Source organism: Hetaerina americana, unplaced genomic scaffold (genome assembly GCF_022747635.1).
Source record: "Hetaerina americana unplaced genomic scaffold, ioHetAmer1.1.p SCAF_32, whole genome shotgun sequence".
Classification (NCBI taxonomy): Eukaryota; Metazoa; Arthropoda; class Insecta; order Odonata; family Calopterygidae; genus Hetaerina; species Hetaerina americana.
Genome location: NW_027286897.1, coordinates 1,549,696 through 1,571,498, shown reverse-complemented (window position 1 = coordinate 1,571,498; position 21,803 = coordinate 1,549,696). Strand labels below are relative to the sequence as shown.

Genomic DNA, 21,803 nt, shown 5'->3' with positions numbered 1-21,803 from the left:
GAGTGTATTCAACCACGGCACCTCCATGGCCAAATACAGCAATGAAAATGGTGACCGCTAAGTTTACAGATTCTCAATCCCGGATTTTCCCCAATTTTCCCAACAAATATGCTAAGTTTTTCCCAAATGCTTTGTATCCGATTAAGCACTTTTTTGTGAATCAAATACCATTGTTTTGAGAGGCACAGGTATAAATGAACTCGGTTCGAATACAAAGAATCACATTTCTGCCGGGACTGCGAGGGCGATTGCCAACGATAAACAACAACTAATACCATTTCCAAAAGAAACATTGTTATCTTTGGAAGTTCCCACATTTTTCAGGAACTTCGACTATTTTTTCCTCATTTTTATCCGACATTTTGAATAAATTGAACATGTCCAGAGTTTTTGCCGATTCCCTGATTTTACCGGCTGTGTGACCACTATGATGAAGAGTGCATTGCTCGGCGCCTTCATATGCCAGTTATTAGTCATCCCAGTTTCAGTGTATTCCTCTCCTTCCTTCTGTGCAATAAAACATACCAAGCATAAATTAAACTCTCCTACCATAAAACCAACAAAGCATCAATCAAGCGATATTTTATTCTATCTTTCAGGGTCACGACACCACGTCGATGGCACTCTGCTACACAATTTTCATGCTGGCAAATAACCCGAAAATTCAAGTGAGTACATTTTCGTGTTGATCGCAGACTTTTTGATGCTGATGTGGCTTTCGAGGTTTTTTCCGCGTTATTGTATTTTATTTTCGGCCCAACGTCCGCTTCTTTCGCGTTGGCCAAAACGGAAAGGTTTTGCACTTCAAATCAGCCTCGAATGCCACCAAGTACGCATCCTAAACCGTCACTCGCTGCTAAATGTTACGCCAAAATGCTTATGATCAGCCACTTTCAACTCCGCAGGAAGAAGTGTGGAAGGAGGTGTCGTCCAGCTCCATTTCCGGCGCGGCCGCGGCCGATGTCAACGTGGAGGTACTCGGTAACCTGCAGCTATTGGAGCGATGCATCAAGGAGTCGCTGAGGATGTACCCGAGCGTCCCGTACATAGCTCGACTGTTGACCGAAGACTTCGAGATGGGTGCGCGTGATTCCGTTCAACAATATTCATCGAAAGACTCGGCAGGATCATGACGCGAGTTTATATGTTTTAGATCCTCCAAATCAGGCGAAGTAGCCCCTGAAACTTCCGTTCCCTCCATATAAACGATAAGACTACTATAAAATAAATATCTACAATACAGCCGCGCTTGCTCAACTTCTCCAACTTTCATATGAAAGTAGCGTTCTTTTTGTGGATATTTTTATTGGGTCTCTTTGAATTCGATGACCTCAGCTGATAGGATTCATGTACAGTATTTTGATTAATTATTGCCAACAATTATATGTACACATATTCATCGTTACTGGCACCCAGAATTAAACAGTATTTTGTATTAACAGTAACGACTAAACACCGTCTCGTAATACAAGTTCTGATCAAAAAAAAAAGATGAGACCATTACGACGGAATTTAAATCGCACTAAATTCATCCATGCAAAGAATAAACCTGAGTTCCATTGTGAAAGATTTTTTTTAAATTACCCTTATTCCGTAGAGATCAGATTCTTTATAGTTTTGATGCGTCTTTCTTTCTCCAGGTGAATATAATGTACCAGCCGGGTCAACGGTAAATGTGACCATCAGTGGCATTCACATGAATCCACTGGTCTACCCGAACCCGGAGATATTTGATCCAGACCGGTTCCTACCCGAAGCGGTGAAAGAGAGGCACCCATATGCATACATCCCCTTCTCAGCCGGGCCCAGGAACTGCATAGGCAAGTACAGTCAATTGTAGCATCGGAAAACCGTGCTGATAGGATTGGGTGATACGTATTTAAGAAACTTAAATGGGTTTTTTCAATACGGTTTGATTTTGATGGATATGGCCTAAGAAAATATATTTATTTATCATGCATTAAAAACAAATATCTGCATCTACACAATGTCCGGCAAGCCACCAGAAAAGTGAAACACTAGGCACGCACAGTATGCGAATATTATCACACACACACAACACAGTATGTGAAGTCACATCGGGCAAACCAAGTGTTATACATATCAATTTGAGGCAATAGGACGGTTACTATTAGTAGTGAGATCACACAAACAAAGAATAAACTTGCAATTCCTAAAAATGCATCCAGCATATCAAGCGATAAAATGATTTTCAACGTACTGAATCCAAGGAAATAGTTAAGCCATCGTATTTCATTTCGTCTTTCGCAGAGTGCGTCCTTGAATGGTTGAATTATTTCGGTGTAAACTTCTACATAGAACTGACTGTCACGTAAAATATTTGGACAAATACAAGTAGCATGCATTTCATCTTCAATGGTATTCTACATGTTTGCATGCATCCGTGGGTCCCGTAAAAGTGGAGTTAGCGGGAGAAAAATAGAGTCAACAATTGCAGTAAAATATCGAATAGGTACATCATTAATTTGAATGTAATGAAATTATTGCGTATCATCTCATATATGGGCACACATCTCTTGGCAGAGAGGCTCCCCGTTAAAGAATACTATAATATCCTTCCAAACAAAAGGTAAATTAATCATGACTCCAAACCATCACACATCCAATTGGTTCAGCTTTAGCTGTATGAGGCTTTTTATATGCGGATACTCTTTTAATTGGCTCTATTTTTTTAATTTTACGCGGCGCCTTGCGAGACTCTAAACTTAAAGTACTACGCGAGTACTCGATAGTGACCTAAAAGCTTTCTGGTCATATTAGGGAGATGCATGACGGTGAGCAAACCGCAACATGCTTAATGGATTGTAACAATTCCATTCACACTGATGGCGATGGAAAAGCTAATATTCTCAATAAATTCTTCCAAAGTGTTTTCACGCACGATTTTGCCACCAAGGATTTCTCAGATAATATGCATGTCGAGCTAATAGCTTATGGGACAGTGGGCGAACAAGGAATTATCTCATTGCTTGAAGGAATAAAATCCATCAAATTCCTGGATTCCGAAAATATTCTGGCTATGCTGTAAAAAAAATTATCCCCTAATATCGCGCCCTATCTTGAAGTAATTTTTAATAAATCCCACGCATAATACAAAAGACTGGAAAACCGCACATATAACGCCTATTTTTAAATGTGGTGATAGAGAGGATCCCATTAATTACAGAGCCATTTCCTTCATGTCGATTTGTTGCCAAATTTTGGAACATACTCATGTCATTTTGATAATGAGATGCCGCAAAAGCATTAACTTCTTAAGTAACGATCAGATCAGATTCAAGGAAACCCTATCATGCGAGACTCAATTAGGATTTTTCATACGACTAACTGTCATCAGGTGAGTGTTAGGCATGTGGATGCGATTTATTATGGATTTTGAAAAGACATTTGACAAGGTTCCCCATGATAAACTAATTTATTAATTAAAGATCGCCGGCATAAATAAGTGCGCAAAAAATTGGGATGAAAACTTCCTTTCGGAGTGTTGTCCTAGAGGGCGCTTGTTCTGATAGCGTACGAGTGACCTCTCTCTGTTGTGCTCCACGGAAGTGCGATCGAACCCTTGCTCTTCCTGATTTTCGTCAACGATATGAAACCACGAAGTGAACAGTAATATTTAGGATGTTCGCGGATGACAAGGTTATATACCGGGAGATTTCTGGGTAAGAGGATCAACTAATGCTAGCAAAGGATCTAGATTGCATTCCGAAACGGTGTACAAGATGGGCATTAAACTGAACCATTAAAAATTTTCGGTCACATATTTCCTTAAATTATCCTTGAAAATTGAGCACAAACTAGACAGAGTTGATCTAGGTGTAGTTGATACGGTAAAATACCTGGGTGTAACTATTACTGACTACCCCACACACACAAGTAAAATCTGCGAGCAAGTAATTAAAAGCTTGGGATTCATTGGACGCATATTTGGTGGGTCAGGGAAAGTTTCCAACATGTTCTCTAGAGGTCCCATTTATAATATGCATGTAATGTATGGGATCCGGGGGAAAAGGTCTAATTCGGGAAAATGTGAAGGTTTAACGCAGGACGGCCCGAATCGTTAAAAACTGTTATGGCAAAACGAAAAGTGTCACAGACATGCTTCTTGAGTTAAGTTGGGAATCATTAGAACAAAAACGATTTAACGCTAGGTTGAACTTATCAAATAAAATCAGAGCCGCTAGTTTCAGCGTCGAGGTCTCAATAATTATTCGTATTCCATAATACATTGGTCGTTTTGCTCATCAAAATTCGAGAAATCAGGCGCGAGAACTGGCAGACTCAAGGACTCCTGCTTCCCATAGAAAATATCCGGGATATTAAATGTAAGTTTGGAGCTTACAAGAGGGCCACTTGCCACCCGCGGCATCCGCAGATTAATCATTTCACTTATACATATGCACTTAATACTTATCTCGTTCGTTTTGTTGGCAAATCTCTTCCCGCATGACTGAATAGGATTGAAATACATCTTCCATCTTAGTGCATGGTGAAATACTCCCTAGCGGTCTTTTGCTGTACTTTCAGGCTTCTCCCCTCCCTTCCATCCCTCCTTCCACTCCCCTAGGGTGTTGCCTCAAGCGGTCCGTTGCCGGTAGCCGGGTGCTACATTTTCTACCTGAGGTGCCAGGGTTGGGGGACAATAAGCTGCACGGGCATTAATTAATAGAATTTTCCCATTCTTTATTTCCAGTTCTGCACGACCCCTCTTGGTATGGTGGTGGTTCACTGTACAAGTAGTTGTGGTTCATTTTTATTTCCTCATATTCAATATTCTCCAGAACTTCTGCAGTGGGTAAAAGAAACACTTGTTTAAAACAAAGTTTTCCGTTAACATGTATGTGATTTTGGCACCAGGGATTGTTTTCAAAGAGGACTTTTGAGAGGGTGTTTTTTTCCCTTTTCCTAAACTCCTCACTCTCTCTTATCCCTGACCCTTCCCACCTGGTACTTACACTTCCTTCCGCACACTTTAGTGGTGAATAACGGGGTATTTGTGGATATGTAGATTTTTATTAGCATTAGTCTTATGGGTTAGAGAAGGTATTAAACGGACCTCGACGTTACTCTCCGCCGTACTTCTAGGCTATTGACTATTGCAACACAAAACACAGGTACCTGTACCCTTCAGCCCCATACTACATAATACAGCAATTAATTTATACCATCCTCAATTCCGTGCAAAATGGCTATCGTTCCTTTCATCCTCTGTCTCTCCTTCCCAGTATTCTCCCCTCTGCCATCGTCTTCAGCATCAACTTGCCTCTTTACGTCTTTACTTTAAAGGTTCCGTCATCACACTTCTCTTTCTATAAGCTTTTTCACTTAATAAAATTATTCTTTTAATTTTCTAAATAAATCACCAACCGTCTTGTAAAATATTTACCCGTTCTAGTTATTTCCTCCAAATTTAACGTTTATTTTAGCCTTCCTATTTCTTCAGAACCTCGTTACTTAGGATTCCTTATGGTTGACTCTTATCTCCTACTAACCACACTGGTTCTGTAATGCGCTAAACATTGATTTGCCACCGTTTGGCTGACTGGCTAAGCAAACCTTGATCATCCGCCAAACTAATTGATTTGATGAGTTCCTTATCCTACTCTCACTTTAGCCTTCAGTCCTTCTTATATCTCTCTTATAATTGGCTATAAGCATATAAAATTAAAATGTATTTATCGTTACTAATAGTTATTGCAATATGCTACTGCTTAGCTATTTCACTTAAACTACTAAGATGTAGCTCATTAAATTCAACCTTAAGCGTATGAATAGCGTATTGCGTACCTTGACTAATGTTTACTGCGTATGTTTTAAGCAGTAAGGAATATCCTAATTATATTTCACGAGTAATACGAGGGTAGGCTGAAAACTAATGCACACATACTTGTAGACCACAAACAAAAACAAATATCTAGATTGAGCGAAATGTGCATTGAAGCAAAATTCTTAAGTTTCTTAATCATATATTTATTTTCCAACATAGTCACCGTTAGGCTAACACATTTTTCCCAACGTGTAGCATTTTTTTTCATTTCGTCACTGAAAAACTCTTCCGACTTTTCTCGTAGCCAGGACTTGATAGCTGACATCATTTCATCGCCCTAGGTGTAATTATTACCCTTGAGGTGTCTCTTGAGTTGAGGAAAAAAATAAAAACCTCAAGGCGCAAGATCGGGGGAATAAGGAGGGTGTGGAATCGGTTCTAATTGCAGGTTTCGCAGAGCCTATTCAGTTGCGCACGAGGTGTGTAGGCGAGCGTTGTCATTTTGCAAGATTATTGACCCCACACTGCCTTCAACACGACAAACTTCTTCCCTGGATAATCCAATATGATTTGCGATACGCTTTTGAGTGATTCGCCGGTCATTGTGCATAAAATCTTCGACGAGTTTGCGATGTTTATCATCTGTGGTAGTAATCGGACGTCCGCTGCGTGTTTCATCAACAATTATGACTTTTCCAGGCTCGCAACCTTGAAATTATACGGTTCATCGATTTACAGTAGACCTATCAACAGCATCGTAACCATAAACAGCCTTTAAACAACGATGAATCTCAGTAGGAATCACTTTTTCAGCAGTTAAAAATTCAATAACAGCACGCTGTTAAACTCGCCCATACTTCCGCTTCTCGACATACACTGGAGGAATGAAATAACCTGAAACCTGCGCATGCATGTTGAGGGAGAATGTTACTTCCACATGCCACGAGGAGTGCTCCTAAAGGTCATTTTGTTTGTGGTCTACAAACATGTGTGCATTAGTTTTCAGCCTACCCTCATATGATCGAAGTGCTGAAAAAAATTACATTTCGCATTTTACGGATACTTTTACAACAGATATACTTACTAAATTTTGACCTTATGTATTTAATTGATCGTTTAAACTTTAAACTGAGAAAAATATCAACTAATCCCAAGGGAATGTAAATAATTGCACCGTTTTCTTCTTGAGGCGGAGATATTCGATCCTATTGAGACTTCGGGCACCAATATCTCTCTAGGTAATGTGGCAGGGTATGTTCTTTATTCTTACAGAAACGCAAATTGTTTGCATTCATGTCTAAAATTTTAGTATTTAAACCCATTTTACGAAGAAATGTTAAATGTTTACAATACTAATGATGACCTGAATTTCATTAATCATAAATTTTGGAAAATTTAACGAATTCAACAATGCTTGTTTACAAATTCTCATATCATTTTGTTTCTCTAAATCCTTCACCCATCTTAATCGTTAAAGTCTCCATTCCCCCTACTCTGCTCTCCTTCTATATAACGGAATGGACCTTACTCCGATCCCTTATTGTTTCTCTCATTTATTTATTTTCGGGTTCTTCTATACAGAAATAAAAAACCCAAATAATGAAAAACATACACATGTACAACAGTATCGTTTGTTATAATATAACTTAGACTGAATAATGAAGCAAGCATGATATCAATTAGCACGTCAATACATCTTAAGCATATATGAATAAATTTTACATATAAGAGAATCTAAAAGAAAATTCCTTTTAGCTTAAAGCATAAACAGATTTAAAGCAAGCAAGACCTTATTTTGCAGAGTATTTCCTTCCTTTAGCACGTATGTGCTAAAAGAAGGAAATACTTTAAATGTGTGCTAAACGGACTTTTTTTAAGTGACAAATATTCTGAGCAACGGGGAGTTCAATATGAATTTGTAATTGGCACAGTGTAAAAAGAATACTTGGCGCATATCATTGAAGGATACTACGTAGAAATGAAGATTTCCCCTTCTTCTCCTTAAGTATCCATGAGGCACATTTACGTACGGCCTTCGCCAGTGTGAATGTGTCTCGTAAAACCATGTTGAAAATGACGTTTGTGTCCTGAAACCGTTTGAAGTAGAGAAATGAAAAATGCCGAATTTCAAAAGGAGAAGTAAAATCTGGTGCTTTCCCGGCGTATTTGCTTGATGAAGTTTTCTCGGGAATTCCTTCGAGTCAAAGGTTCCATATTGGCCGACATTTCGATTCATCGTCCTCAGGGTAGGTGTAGAGTCGAGCATCGAGACGTCGGCCAATATGGAACCCCTGACCCGGTGGAAGACCAGAGAAAACTTCATTAAAAAATTTTTTAAAGGTGATTTACTTACAGCATGTCACCCGCCATCTCAATGGTTTACAAACTGGATGGCGTTTATGGTATATTTAACGATTCATGTAAATTATATTCATGTAAAATATACCCATATAAGAAAAAATGAAGAAATTAGTATGAAAAAACTGCAATCTAAAAAATTATTGACGTGGAAAGCGAAGTAAAAAAATATAAAATTCGTTATTTTTTCTAAGCATGTATATTACATTTATATCTCTATAAAAATTATGCTAATTCCACTCGGAGAAGAGTACTTTTTGAGGTGGGATGTGCTTTTAAGTGACAAAAGTTTTTATTTTCAGGTCAAAAATTTGCCATGCTGGAAATGAAAGCCATCTTGTCGTCTCTCGTTAAGCGCTATAGGATCATCGCCGTGGACAAGCCTGAAGATGTTGAACTGATGCACGACATTGTCTTAAGACCGAGCAAGGGTATTCAGATCAAATTGGAAGCAAGAGAGCAATTTTTATAGAAGTGAGCACTGTGAAAGTCTTCCGTTTCCTTGATTTCAGCAGCGAGGGTACACTGATGAACCTACATTCCTAATTAAATTTCTGAACAAAGAACGTTTTTTTCAAACCCTGTAAATACTCTAAATAGCAAGCTTCCTCCTTTAATGATAAATACAACGCCTTACCTCTCCTACAGACGTTCGAATTCCAATGCGAATGTATGTCAATTCCAATGAACAATGTATGTTAATAATTTCTAATAAAATTAATTTTCACGAGATAAAGGAATTACGGGAAAAACTCGCTAACTCCATCGGAGCGTTTCAATTATAGAAAGAAGGGTATAAAGGTAGTTTTCCAAGATACGTGACGAAGATAAGTTATCAAGTATCAGAATAAGGATAGGCAGTTATAAAATTCTAGAATCCTACGAGAAATCTAACATTACTTATCAAAATTATTCATTATAAGGGAAACTATCCTATCATATATATACGATATATGATTTTTCCAACAGTCTTGATGCATGGATCTGGTGATTTAAGCTACGTTAATAAGCTTCATTATAACATGCTTACTTTTACATGTCGAACCTAGTCATAGAGGAAGGCCAAAGGTGAAGCAATGATAACCTCAATTGGAATAATTAAGTTCCCGCTGATAAGATACCTGGATACATTGATTGACCAGCATACTACTGGCAACAAGCGCAGTAAGGGGCGCCACGATAACACTAGGTGTCACTTGGAAAACCACGTTAATCAAAGCATGGTTAACGTGCACAGAATCGAGCTTCCTCGCCGTCAACACCAGCTTAAATTTAGCATTCAATAGTTTAATTTCGAATTTTTCCAAAAGATAGTTTACAGTTATTCTCTATTATTTCATGTAAACGCTGTCTATAACTACACAATATACATTATGTAAGGAATTAATTTTCGAAAAGTATTATCTTTTGCAAGTTAAAATTTTCCCATTGCTTGTAACCTTGACCATTTCACGTAAAACAATCGAGATAGTCAAAATATTCAAATGAAACTTTGTACACTGAAAACTAAATAGCATATTCCAAATTGATGACTTCATGCGGCATATTGTGGTATTAACTTCATTTTTTAAGAGAAAGAAGAAAATTAATTGAAGAAAGTTATTTTCATGTTCCTTGAAATGACTTTTAAGCTGAAACACGAGTGGCTAAAATAATAAGCATATATTGGACTATAATTAATATTTTCTCCCACCAACTATAGCTTTGATCTTAAAACCTGGTGGTGAACAAAGGTTCCTGGAATTGCGACTTCGGATCTCTGCTCATTTAGACGCGTCATTTTCTAACGTACACACCCCAGTGCCATTCCGCCAGGGATAAGAAACACTTCTGAAAGGAAACACTTCCGTGAGGAATGCGTTGTAGTCGAATGCTAGAGACGGCATGATTTTTTTAGGGAAAACCGCAAGTGGAATTGTCCCATATTAGATTAATAAACAGAGACCATCGCACGAAAAAATAATCAATCCAATTCATGAGTTTTACGTACATTATTATTCACGTTTTACTCGATTACGTAGGAACGAATTCTATTTTTTTTCGACCTACTCTACTGTGCATTGTTTGTATCAGCCCTTTGGGAGTAGCTGTGCAATCACATTGAGCTTAAGATTCTGCTACAAACGAAAATTAGGATAGCAACAAGATTTTGGAAACGCATAGCTCTACACCCGCTGCTAGAAAGACCAAGAAAGTCACAAATAAAAGCCATCACAGGTTTGAACCGCTGCAGCCTATCGATTGACAGCCTGGGAATCATGCTATACTCACGTCAGATCAACACTTGGATCATTTTGTCGGTAATGACTCAAACAATGTGACCTCGAGTTGTTCTCAGCTCAGCGTTCGGCATGATATATGTTTCTTGAAACGAATATATCCCGAATTAAATCCAGACTCTACCGAGAGCCTACAACTATTCACCGCCTACGCCGACAAACAAAGGCCTAGTCCTACGCTGATGCCAGAAATTATATGATCCGTTGCACAGTGATTCAAATTTAAGGCCAAGAGAAGCAAAGTGAAGTCATTAGATTGGGGGGTTTTTATTGATGAATGAGTGAGAGTTAAGCTTTTAAGGTAGGAAGCAGCTGCAGGTAAGTGGCCTTTCGCACCTGAAGATTCTATTCATTTCGAAAGTTAATGCCAAACAGGAGGCAGGTGCATCGCGAGTGAGTGCAGCAGTGATGCGTTGATGAGCGTACTGCAGATTGCTGCAAAATCCTCCGCAGTCCAGCAAACAGAATTTTGAAAAAAATGGAATCGCCCGAGGAAAGTAAGTTATTCTTCAGTAAATCTGGTACCTGAAAAATCAAAACTCTTGAGTGAAGTAAAGTGTGCCCAAAGGAATCTCCGGTAATCGAAATCGAACCCTGCAGTCAGTAGCACAGCATCCTACCCATTGCACTACCTCGTATCGTTGCACTACTCCTGATATTAACGTTACGTAACTTTAATTTTAATTTGTTTTATCTAAAAAAGAAGGGGGCGTGGTAGCCCAGGGGTAGAGCACGCTGGTTGGACTACTGAGCCGGGTTTGACTCCGGAGCAAGCTTCTTTGGGTACCCTCAGCATCACCCGAGCTGTGTGATTTGTCGGGTACCAAAACCTCCAGCGAAACCACACCCGGCACAGGGAAAGGATATAGCCCCCTTAACTTGATGTGTGAAATTCAAACGCCGTCGGAATTAGTACTGGGTGAACTCTACCATCACCTATCTACCCGACTATCGGGTGGTTTAATGTATTTTTATTTTAAACAGGGGTGAAGAAAAAAGAACTACAGAAGAACTTTTTTTGTCCATATTAATTTTTGCAAAACCGACAGCAGCAGCACCTAAGACGAAGAAAAAGACCAAATTAGAGATTATATGAACTTGAAATGTTATAACAACGTTGAGAACAGGTAAATTAGAGAATATAAAGCGAGTGATGGAAAGAGGAAATATATGTAGATGTTTTAGGTATATGCGAGGTGAGATGGAAGCATAGCAGGAAGTACTGGAGTGATAGTTACAGAGTAATACACATACAGCGGATGGGATGAGAACCAGTGAGGGGTTGCAATAATATTGAATAAAATGGTAGGAAAAAGCGTAATTAACGTAGAGCAAGCAACGAACTTGGTCAGTGTTCAGGTGTACATGCTACTAAGGATACATAGGGAGGAAGAAGTTGATAGGGTATACAATCGGTTAGAGGACATCATCGCGGGTGTTCCAGGAGGAAAGCATTTTATAGTGATGGGGGATTGGAACGCGACGGTAGCCGAAGGAAGAGACGTTAGTGAAGTTGGGGCCTGAGACATGGTTTAAGAAAAAGGAATGACTGCGGGGAGGAAGCAATTGAGTTCTGCACAAGACGGGTTAATCGTCAACAGCGATATCAATTCGAACAGTTTCCCGGGAGCGTATGGGAACTCGTATGGCGATTTAGCACGTAATTATGAAGTGTATTGTCCGATTTGAAAAGGTAAATCAGGGGAAGCGATTTAGGAAATTAATCTAAAAGCATTTACAGGAATGACAAGAATTTTTATCATCAGACTGTAGAGAAAATAATGAGTGAGGAAACGGAGCTGGGTACTATCGAGGAAAAATGGGAATACAGTAATTATCGAGAAAATATGACATAGGTGACGATAGCTTAGGCCTTAGCCGATGGTGAGATAGAAAGGGTATTAAGGGAATTGAAATAAAATAAGGCCGTGAGGGCGGACATCATTCCTGTGGCACTACTAAAAGGTTTAGAAAAATGTAGGAGGATGCATTTTTATATACTAATGCGTAGCATTAATGAGGGATAATATTGGGCGGAAGACTTCGTCAGAACAGTGTTAGTTCCTATTCCAAAAAAGGGAAAGGAAATCATATGTGAGGACTACAGAACAATGTTTCATTTCATTTGCAGCTTCAGTGGTTCTGGGGATCGACAATAAGAGGAAGAAAATGATTAATTTGATAAAAGATTTGTTGTTCCCGACGACAAACGCACCACCAAGGCCCTTCTGCCCATACGTCTCCACAATATCCGGAAAAATCTCCCGAATATTAAGGGGATTTGACATCGGGACAATCTACAAACCACCAAATAAGTTAAGAGCACAGCTGGTTAAAGCTAAGGACCCCATTGGGCTGAAGACACCAGGAGTGTACCAGATCCCCTGTGAGTGCGGTGAAGTCTACGTGGGTGAGACGAGCTGCACGATAGAAAAAAGGCTGAAAGAACATCAGAGACATCTCAGACTGGGGCAACTGGAGAAATCAGCAGTGGCGGAACATTGCTTTACCAAGGACAATAAGATTAGGTGGGAGGGGACCAAAATTTTATGCCGATCCAACGGACACTGGGACCGGCTCACTAAGAAGGCCATCGAGATCCGCCTCCAAAAACATAATTTTAACAGGGACTTGGGCTTTTACCTGAGCAACACGTGGAAACCGATCCTTAGAGTAATGGGTGAAACCAGAAACGACTGGCGGCCAATGGGAAGGCGCCCTGATACGGACCAATCAAATGACACCTGATTGGGGGGAAAACCATATATATATATACGGGAAAAAAAGGCCACATGCCACCCCGGAGAAATATTTAAAGCCAATGTTTTACACATGGCAACCTTAAGCCATTTCATGCAACCGCATTCATACAAATTAAACTTCCGTCTTTTCTCCGACCCGAAGAGGCTTCGGCCTATAACGGGTGTTTGCCACACAAATCTATCCATGTTATCAATATATTTTAAAATGTTTTTTGGCAAATAAATACCTTTAAAACTGAAACTGAACTGAGGCAAACGGCATTCAGAAGCCCTGAAGACGATGATGTTGTCGGACATCGAAACGTCGGCCAATATGGACGATATAACCCGGTGGAGGACCCGAGAGGAATTTACGCACATGATTAATTTGGGTTCACGAGGGGGAGAGGCACACATGATTCCATTACAGTTATGAGACACTATTAGAGAGGAATACATAATACAATCAGGACATATTTTCCTGTTTCGTATATTTCGAAAGGGCGTTTGATAGAGTGAATTGGGGTAAAATAATTTGTATAATACAGAAAATAGGAATAGATTGGAAGGACTTGAGGCTTATCTCCAACCTGTAGATGTCTCAGACTGCTCAGGTGCGTGTGGGGGACGGAGAGTCCGGATGGGTAGTGTTAGGAAGAGGTGTAAGGCAGGGTTGTCATCGGTGCTGTTCAACGTATAAGTGGAGGAAATAGTTAATGTGGCATAGGAAGAACTGCAGATAGGTATGAAAGTCGGCGGAGAATCCGTTAAATCAGTTAGGTTTGCTGATGACCACGCTCTAGTTTATCAGTCAGCCAAGGGGTTGCAAGCATTGCTGATTGAATTGGAAATTCAATGCGATAGATATGAGATGAATATCAATAGAAATGAAACAACGATGATGAAGTTTTCCAGAGAGAGAGAAATGCCAAGTTAAACGTTAAAATGGGAGGGCAAAAACAGTTAACTAATCTCGGCAGTGTTTTGGATCAAATTTATCAAAGTAGTAGGGGCATACGGTGAAGAATTGCGTTAGGTAAAGAAGTTTACACAAGGAGGGGAGAATTGATGACAGAGATATTGAGTAATGATGTTAGGAAAAAGCTCGCTAGAACTTTAATATGGAGAGTAGTTAGGTACGGCGCGGAGAAATGGTCATTTAAGCAGGATGATAGGAATAGATTGGGGCCTTTCAAAATGTGGGTGTGGAGAAGGATGGAGACGTTTGAGAGGACAGATAGGAAAACAACCGAGGTTGTGCTAGATATGGTGGAGAAGGAGAGGGGATTGCTGGCAGAAAACCATACATTTCTTCTCCGAAAGACTACATTCTGTATTCAGAAAACAAATGGTAGAACCGACACTGATCCGACCTTCCTCGACTTTGGAATAAAAAGAGTTTAGTCTTTTCTTCCTTAGGAACATAATTCTGGGGATTGATTCAATTGACGGATCCAGCTAAACAAGAGCCCCACTTTCTTATTTGCTGGGCTCTGCGAACTTGATTATTAAAAGCAATTTTTTTTCCGTTTCAGTAGCTCAACTGTGCAACTGATAGTTGCATATATAGGAGAGAGTAGGAGTAACAATTGCGCGTTCTACTAGAGAATTTAGTATATTTTTTAAATCAAAGCAGTGAATGAGTTTGTTATTCTGTATTACCTTCATGAAGGAAATAAATATGAAAATCATAAATATTAAATAATTATTGCCCAATATACTAAAGTTAACAGAGTCGGTAGGTATGCGCAATCCGTCTTTCATATTTTATTACAGAGTTAACTTGGTCCACGCACTTACATGCTCCACCAACTGTTCAGGAATACGCACGATAGTGTGACGTTTAAACCGCCAAAAAAAGTGTTGACGTTTAAACGCTTCCCGCGTCGCCAGTTAAGTATTTGATTTACTGAATGCAGCCTGTTTTCGATAAAAATTCAAATCAATATTATATTATTTCGAGTAAAATGCTTCGAGATACACTTTCATGTCATCAACGATCCTAGCAGACACCAAAATTCTGTGGTCCACTCTTATCGCACTAGACAAGACCCTATGCATTTAATCCATTTCACTTCAGGGGTCGGCAACCTTTCTGCTTATCAAGATTTTAACGTTATGTAATGTTGGTGAAAGATATATCCTTACGACTAACTTTCAGCGGTTTCAAATACTGCGGTCCTCAAAGGATAGAAAGGATTTTATTTAGATGCCACTTCGGCTCTATGCCTCAGACACAAGCTGACGACACAACCGCGTACTCTATACAAGACGAAATGGAACTTCCCATTGTGCCGCTTCCCATTTACATCATAAACGAGTGAACATGATCACCTCAAACGTCTGGATTTAATGCGAATTTTGCGGCAAATAAATGATTTCGCGATTGATTTTCCATACTCCTGTATGGATAGGCTTCGCGATAACAATTCTCGACATTACACAATAGTAGATACAAATTAACCTTATTGAATTGGGGGAGTTAAGGCAAAATATCTCTATAGGCATATAGATTTTCTAAAAATTAATCCTTAGAACAACTCCCACGCTTCCGAAATGACATTTAGTTGGCAATGGAAAACGCTATCTCTGAGGGAGTTCGACCTCCTCTCGGCAAGTAACGCAACAAGTTTCTCGCTGATAACATTGAGAGAAGAGCGATAAGCGGGTTGTAGATGTCAGTAACTTGCGAGAGGTCGGAGGAGAGAAGACATCCGAGTACGTTTGTGGCGGAAACTTCGGTGAGTGCTATGGATCTTTTATTCTCCTTTTTCGCAGGAGTAAGGATATAATATTCGTTTGCAAGTCCTAAAATGGCAAAGATAATGTTCCATCCATAACACAATTGAAACAAAACCACAGCATGGCATTCTGACGATGGATACAAACCAACCTTCGGTATTCCGGCATTCGCAATTCCTGTCAAATTAACGAGTCCGGGTCGTTCCACGTCTCAATGATTTTTCCATCATTGGATGTTAATTTATCAACGTTACATTTTTCGAGCAGCAACGCACTTACAACGGACAACTCAATGCTTGTACGCCAAAAGTAAATTTAACTTAAAACGTGCTAGGGGTTAGCCTATGTTTTGCTCACAAAATTGCAAGCAAGTGACATTAATTTTATTGCATTCATATTCCAGGTGACATGAGTTAATTAATATCACTTTCCCCGCACTAATGCTAGATGCGTATCTAAGTGACACCACCATTCAACGATCTTAAACCCTAATCTGCATGTTTGTACGTCATTACGTTAAGTAATTTAAAATTAAACACGATCGCTACCCATGATGTAATTGGATCACACTTCGAAAATTTTTAAATATGGACAATATTTCTACGAAGATACATTTTTGGTACGATACACCGAAGCCCAATTCACTTTATTTTGGAATGAGAACACCACTTAAGAATGGACTGCTCTCTTCCTCGCAGCAAAATTTGCACTTACTATTCATTCCCACTATCAGTTAACATATAATAATTATAATCTCGGAGAAAAGGTGTAAATAATGGGAGCAAGAAACTTTTGATACCCTATAAATCGACTCAGCTGCAGCAGTTTTTCTTGTTACCCAAGTGAAATTAATAACTAAGGGAACTTTCGAAAACCCTGGTAAATAGACGCACAATAGCTTCAGTTTATTATTTCTATCAGATATTATAATAAAGAGATCAAACTGAGGAAATAAATACGTTTTAATATGACCTTTCGCGATTTCAAGGCTTCGTATTGTACGAAAACAGCGACATTCAACGAGCTAAGATCCATGCGAGTCTACGTCTCCTTTTCTCCGGTGAAAGCCTGATACTTGTGAGATAACAATACCATGTTGATGTGAGTAGATTTTACGTTTATACTAAAACTCAGCATCTTTGATATAGTGTGAATTATTATCATCATGGCAACACAGCATTTTTACGATTGATTTGTAATATCTCGTCAAACTATTCTGCCTGCCAACCCAGTCTTTCATATACGTAGTTCCCTGCCCTGACATCTTTCATAAAACGAATATGAAACTCAAATTCGGCAAGATGTTCTTCTCATTACCACTTTGATACTTCTTGGCATCACTACCATGTGAATTTACTTTGGGGCAATTTTGGCAACTCCTACGAGGCAAATGAACAGCTGAAATCGGAACGGAAATACCCGGAGGATATAAATCTGTTTAAAGTTAACCCAAATTAATATAATTATCTAACTACTTAGAATGAACTAGTAATAATTAAAATATTAGGGAACTACAGCCACAACTTATGTATTTTACATAAAAATATAGCGCACGCATTACAGCTACAAAAGACTTTGTAGCATATTATTGCACCGAGCATATCGCACGCCACGCCGATTGGTTCGTTTTTAGAACTGCATTGAGAATTTCTTGAAATATTCGAAAATCTCATGAAACATAATATTTAAATTCACACATATATGCAAATTTTGATAAACCGGAGTTTTTATGGCTCGTGATATTTGCACATCTTCGGAATATTTCGTTGAAGCTACAATTTAAGCACTGGTGAACAGATGAAATAATATGATACCGAAAAAACGACAAAAATAGCGGAAAACTGCAATAACGTGCAAAGACAAGTTGAGTGATGTAATTTGTTTTAATGCACGGAAAATCTATTTTTGTGGAAACAAAAACAATGCCAGGTATATTTTGCGCCGACAATAAGATGCACGGAGCGCGGATGCTGAGAAACACCTGAAATACTTGTAGTGAATTCCTTGTTCGAATGGATCATGCCTTAATTAAGCTCATAAAATACTATGTAACTCACGTGGGCCAATTCTAGCTTCATGAGGACGTTATCGTTACGCTTTGACAGCAGGTATAGCATTTAATTATTGACCTGAATGTCCCGGGTTGATATCCGGGTAAGGTTCCGAGACGATTCCACCTAAAATTCCAAGCAATATGTTTTCCTGGATTAGATAATTCGGTCTGATGTTACAGTGGGCACAGGAAAAAGAATTGATCTCCAAAATGTTTTACTTTCTCGATACGAGGTAGGTACAGGTATTGTTTTCGTAAAAAATTCAACTTGAGAATTTCAACGGAAATAACTGTTCTGAACTACAACTTGTATGTTTGCCGTTTTCCGATGTGTCTGCGTGTCTGTGATAGTTTTTTCGTGGGCCATCTCAAAGACGAATAACCTAAGCAACAACAATTTTGTTGCAACAATTTCAGAGCGTAAAAATCATTCGCCTTGACTGGGACTCGAACCCAGATCCCTCAATATCCGGTCGAGTGCTTTATACGGTCGAGTGACATTGTATGTACGGTATTTCGTCATAACATCTAGTTCCTTTAAAAGCCCCAAAATTTCAGAGTTTAAGAGGACGCCTCGGTAGCTTAAGTGGCTAAAGCACTCGACCGGATATTGAGGGATCTGGGTTCGAGTCCCAGTCAAGGCGAATGATTTTTACGCTCTGAAATTGTTGCATTGAAATGCACATTAGCGGATGACTCCGTTAAAAGTTACTGTTGCGGCATCTCCCGCAGTTTCTTTGGAACAACAATTTTATTAAAATTTAATATTTTACATCTCTAGTAAGATTAGAGGAAGTGATCATTTTTCCGACAAAATCCTCTCAACAGAAATGACCGTTTTTGTCATTTTTAAACAAGTTTCAATGGGGTCGCCACAAAAACATATCCAAGAAGATCGAGAGATCTGAAAACAATCCCCTCTTCCACTCCTCTCCGGAGGAAAATATTCAGCCAGACCCGACTATTTTTTCATAAAGGCTGATACGAATTTCGCAAAACATTTATTTTTGTAATTAAAACATGAAATAATTGAGTTAATAATGTAGGCTAATTATTTTAGAGAGGAAAGACTTACATTTGCGTAATCTATGATTGGGATGTTTGGCCTAGCCAATAATAATATTAGAATTAAAAAGAATAATATTTGAGATTTCTTATTCCAAAGATTACCTAGGAAAGGCCAAGGGCGATTATCTTAATCATCAATGTCACGGCCGTAGCAACGCTTGACCGAGATTTTCGCAATCTGTTCACAATTTAACATATTTCATATAAAAAATTCATGAAATGTCGTTCAACATCCGGTTTGTTAGTGTTTTGTGTCCATTTTTTAATGTGGTCACCATAGAAATGCCATCGTCAGCGCCGGCGCATTCTCGTTAACCCTTCGCCACTTGCTCCATAGGCCGAATGGCGAGTCCATTCCACCCCGAAAGAAAATAAATTCTAAATATATTGCGTGTCCTATCTTATTTGCAGATATAGCCTAAAACTACATCGTTTTCTCGCTGCATTTTTCTCTGTAGCACTGATTTATTTCAAGAACCATAAGTTGAACAAGTTCAAACTATGCAAATTATTAAATATCATCACTCTGTAGATAATAGACTGCACTTGCACATTCGACTAATAATTATTTACATCAAATTTCATAAGATTCGCCAGTAAAGTTCCTTTTTATCGCCAGCTGGATGTATGTATTTTGTAAACTTGATTTTGGAAATCATACCAACTCGAGAGAAGCGTCAAAAGAAATTCAATTCAATGACCTTTCTTGTTTTATCATCAAATTTTATATTAAATTCGACATTGAGAGAGCTTTATTAAAACATCCCAAAATTTCCACAAATTTGGCGCTATTTCTCCTAACTTATTCGTGTCACTTTTTAGAGAAATATGGAGGAAAACGCCCAAAAAGTTACCAACGGAGAAACCAATTAGAATTACTTATTTCTTCAATTATTTATGTATTCTTGTCGAGGATTACCAAAGCATTTCAGTTATGGTGGATAATTCATAACCTCTAGTTTAATAATAAACTGTAAGGAGACAGTTTCAACACCATTCTTTCCTTTTATCTTACAGAGGCACGAGCAAACACTTTGAAGGGGTCTAAGTAATGCAGTTAATTACCGTCAATTAGTAATGATTTACCTTATCTTTGATCACAAATAGATCAAACGTGGTGAGTCAGTAGTAGTCTGCTTACCACCATCGTCTATCGCAAAATTTTACGCAATGTCATGGGAGCCCGTTATATGATAATGATTGGCATTTCGCTATTTCCATTTAAATTTGTTTTTGATTCTCCCTTATCTCCTTGATAATAGATAGCCACAGTTAAACTTTGTTAATAAAGTTTCTAGGTCGTCCCCATATTTAAAACGACTATTTAAAATGGAAAAAACTTTTTAATCCATCATTTAGCTACACAGATATACCCCATTGTGCCTCATGTGTCATATTTTACTTAATATACAATATATATATATATATATATATATATATATATATATATATATATATAATATATATATATATATATATATATAATATTTACAGTCTCAGAAAGAGCTCAACAAAAATGATAAGCTAAAACCATTTCCATTATTTTGTACCGCTAAATTGGCGTCTTATCCCACTTTCCAAGTATGGTTTGATAAGAGCCAAGCTTGATACAATTCTTAAAAAATAAATCTTTGTTTAAATAATGGATAAAATCAAATGAATCGAAATCGGAGTATGGGCCATATTAATTTTTAATATCCGGTAACACTTTAGCGATCGACAATCAGATGTTAGGTCAATAGGATTAGTGGATAAACGAAATGAATTTTTACGATATTCTCTGGTCTATACTCCATTTGATAAAATTATGAAGAAATGTTTTGCCTGCTGTAAATGGATATTCAAAGCCCATAACGCGCTTCAAAGATAATTTCAATTAGAAAACACACAAAAAACAGAGTAGTCACTTTAATTAACGCCTTTTATGGATTGAATAAGCAGATAATACTTTTTTTGCCTGGTAGCTACGAGCAGCGGTCATTTTAAATTGTTATTTATTATTTCCAATACGCTATTTTCACATGATAAAAGAGGATCCTATACCTAAATTCGACACTGAAAGGCTCCAATTGTGCATAATTACAATTTGAAAGTGATTAATCCGTAATATGTGGTATTTTAACACGTCCACACTATAGCATTTCCAAATTAAACCATTCCTAGGAGATTTCTTAATAGAGTAAGGGAAACCAAATAGACTCTTTGCTGGGAATACCTCACCGTGATGACACCATTCATACGGCTGAGTTCTGAAAACCGTTAAAGGCATAAAAATAATCGCTCCTGATTTGGATCATCATGATATCCGAAATATTCCTTCAAGACACAATCCTTTTCAATTGGCTTCTGAAAAACATGTTTCTTTTCAAGAGCTTTCAGGCTATGTATGCAGATTTATATTGATATTTATCGAGGCATTCTTACCATCCTTATCCACATTTCAAGAGCCTCCAACATACGTATATGCATGCATAAAAAAACCAAGAGCGTACCACATCGAAGCTTTAACTAGTCTTCTCTTAATGCCTTTACTCAACGTTCCTGCCAACAATTCCATCCTTCTTCCGAAAGCTTCTTTGCCTAAAAAAAAGATGCAAAAATTTAACATGATAAATGCATATGTGAAATTTTATACAATTATAGTAAGTGAAATTTTCAAAACGTACGCGCAACTATCAAACGTGAAATTTCACGAAATTTATAGATGTAATGAATGTCACATATAAATTTTCTGTGAAATTTCACGCATACATATAAACTGAACGTATGTTACC

General features: G+C 38.3%; 1 protein-coding gene across 1 annotated transcript in view; it reads left to right on the top strand.

The window, feature by feature from the left end:
* The window catches only part of LOC139691290 (uncharacterized), a 58,066-nt gene that overhangs the window by 17,307 nt on the left and 18,956 nt on the right, over positions 1–21,803 (top strand). Inside the window, exons 10-13 of the mRNA XM_071589050.1 lie at positions 600–668; positions 906–1,080; positions 1,641–1,820; positions 8,449–8,612. Coding sequence (XP_071445151.1) covers positions 600–668; positions 906–1,080; positions 1,641–1,820; positions 8,449–8,612 — 588 coding nt within the window. The remainder of the gene's footprint in view (positions 1–599; positions 669–905; positions 1,081–1,640; positions 1,821–8,448; positions 8,613–21,803) is intronic.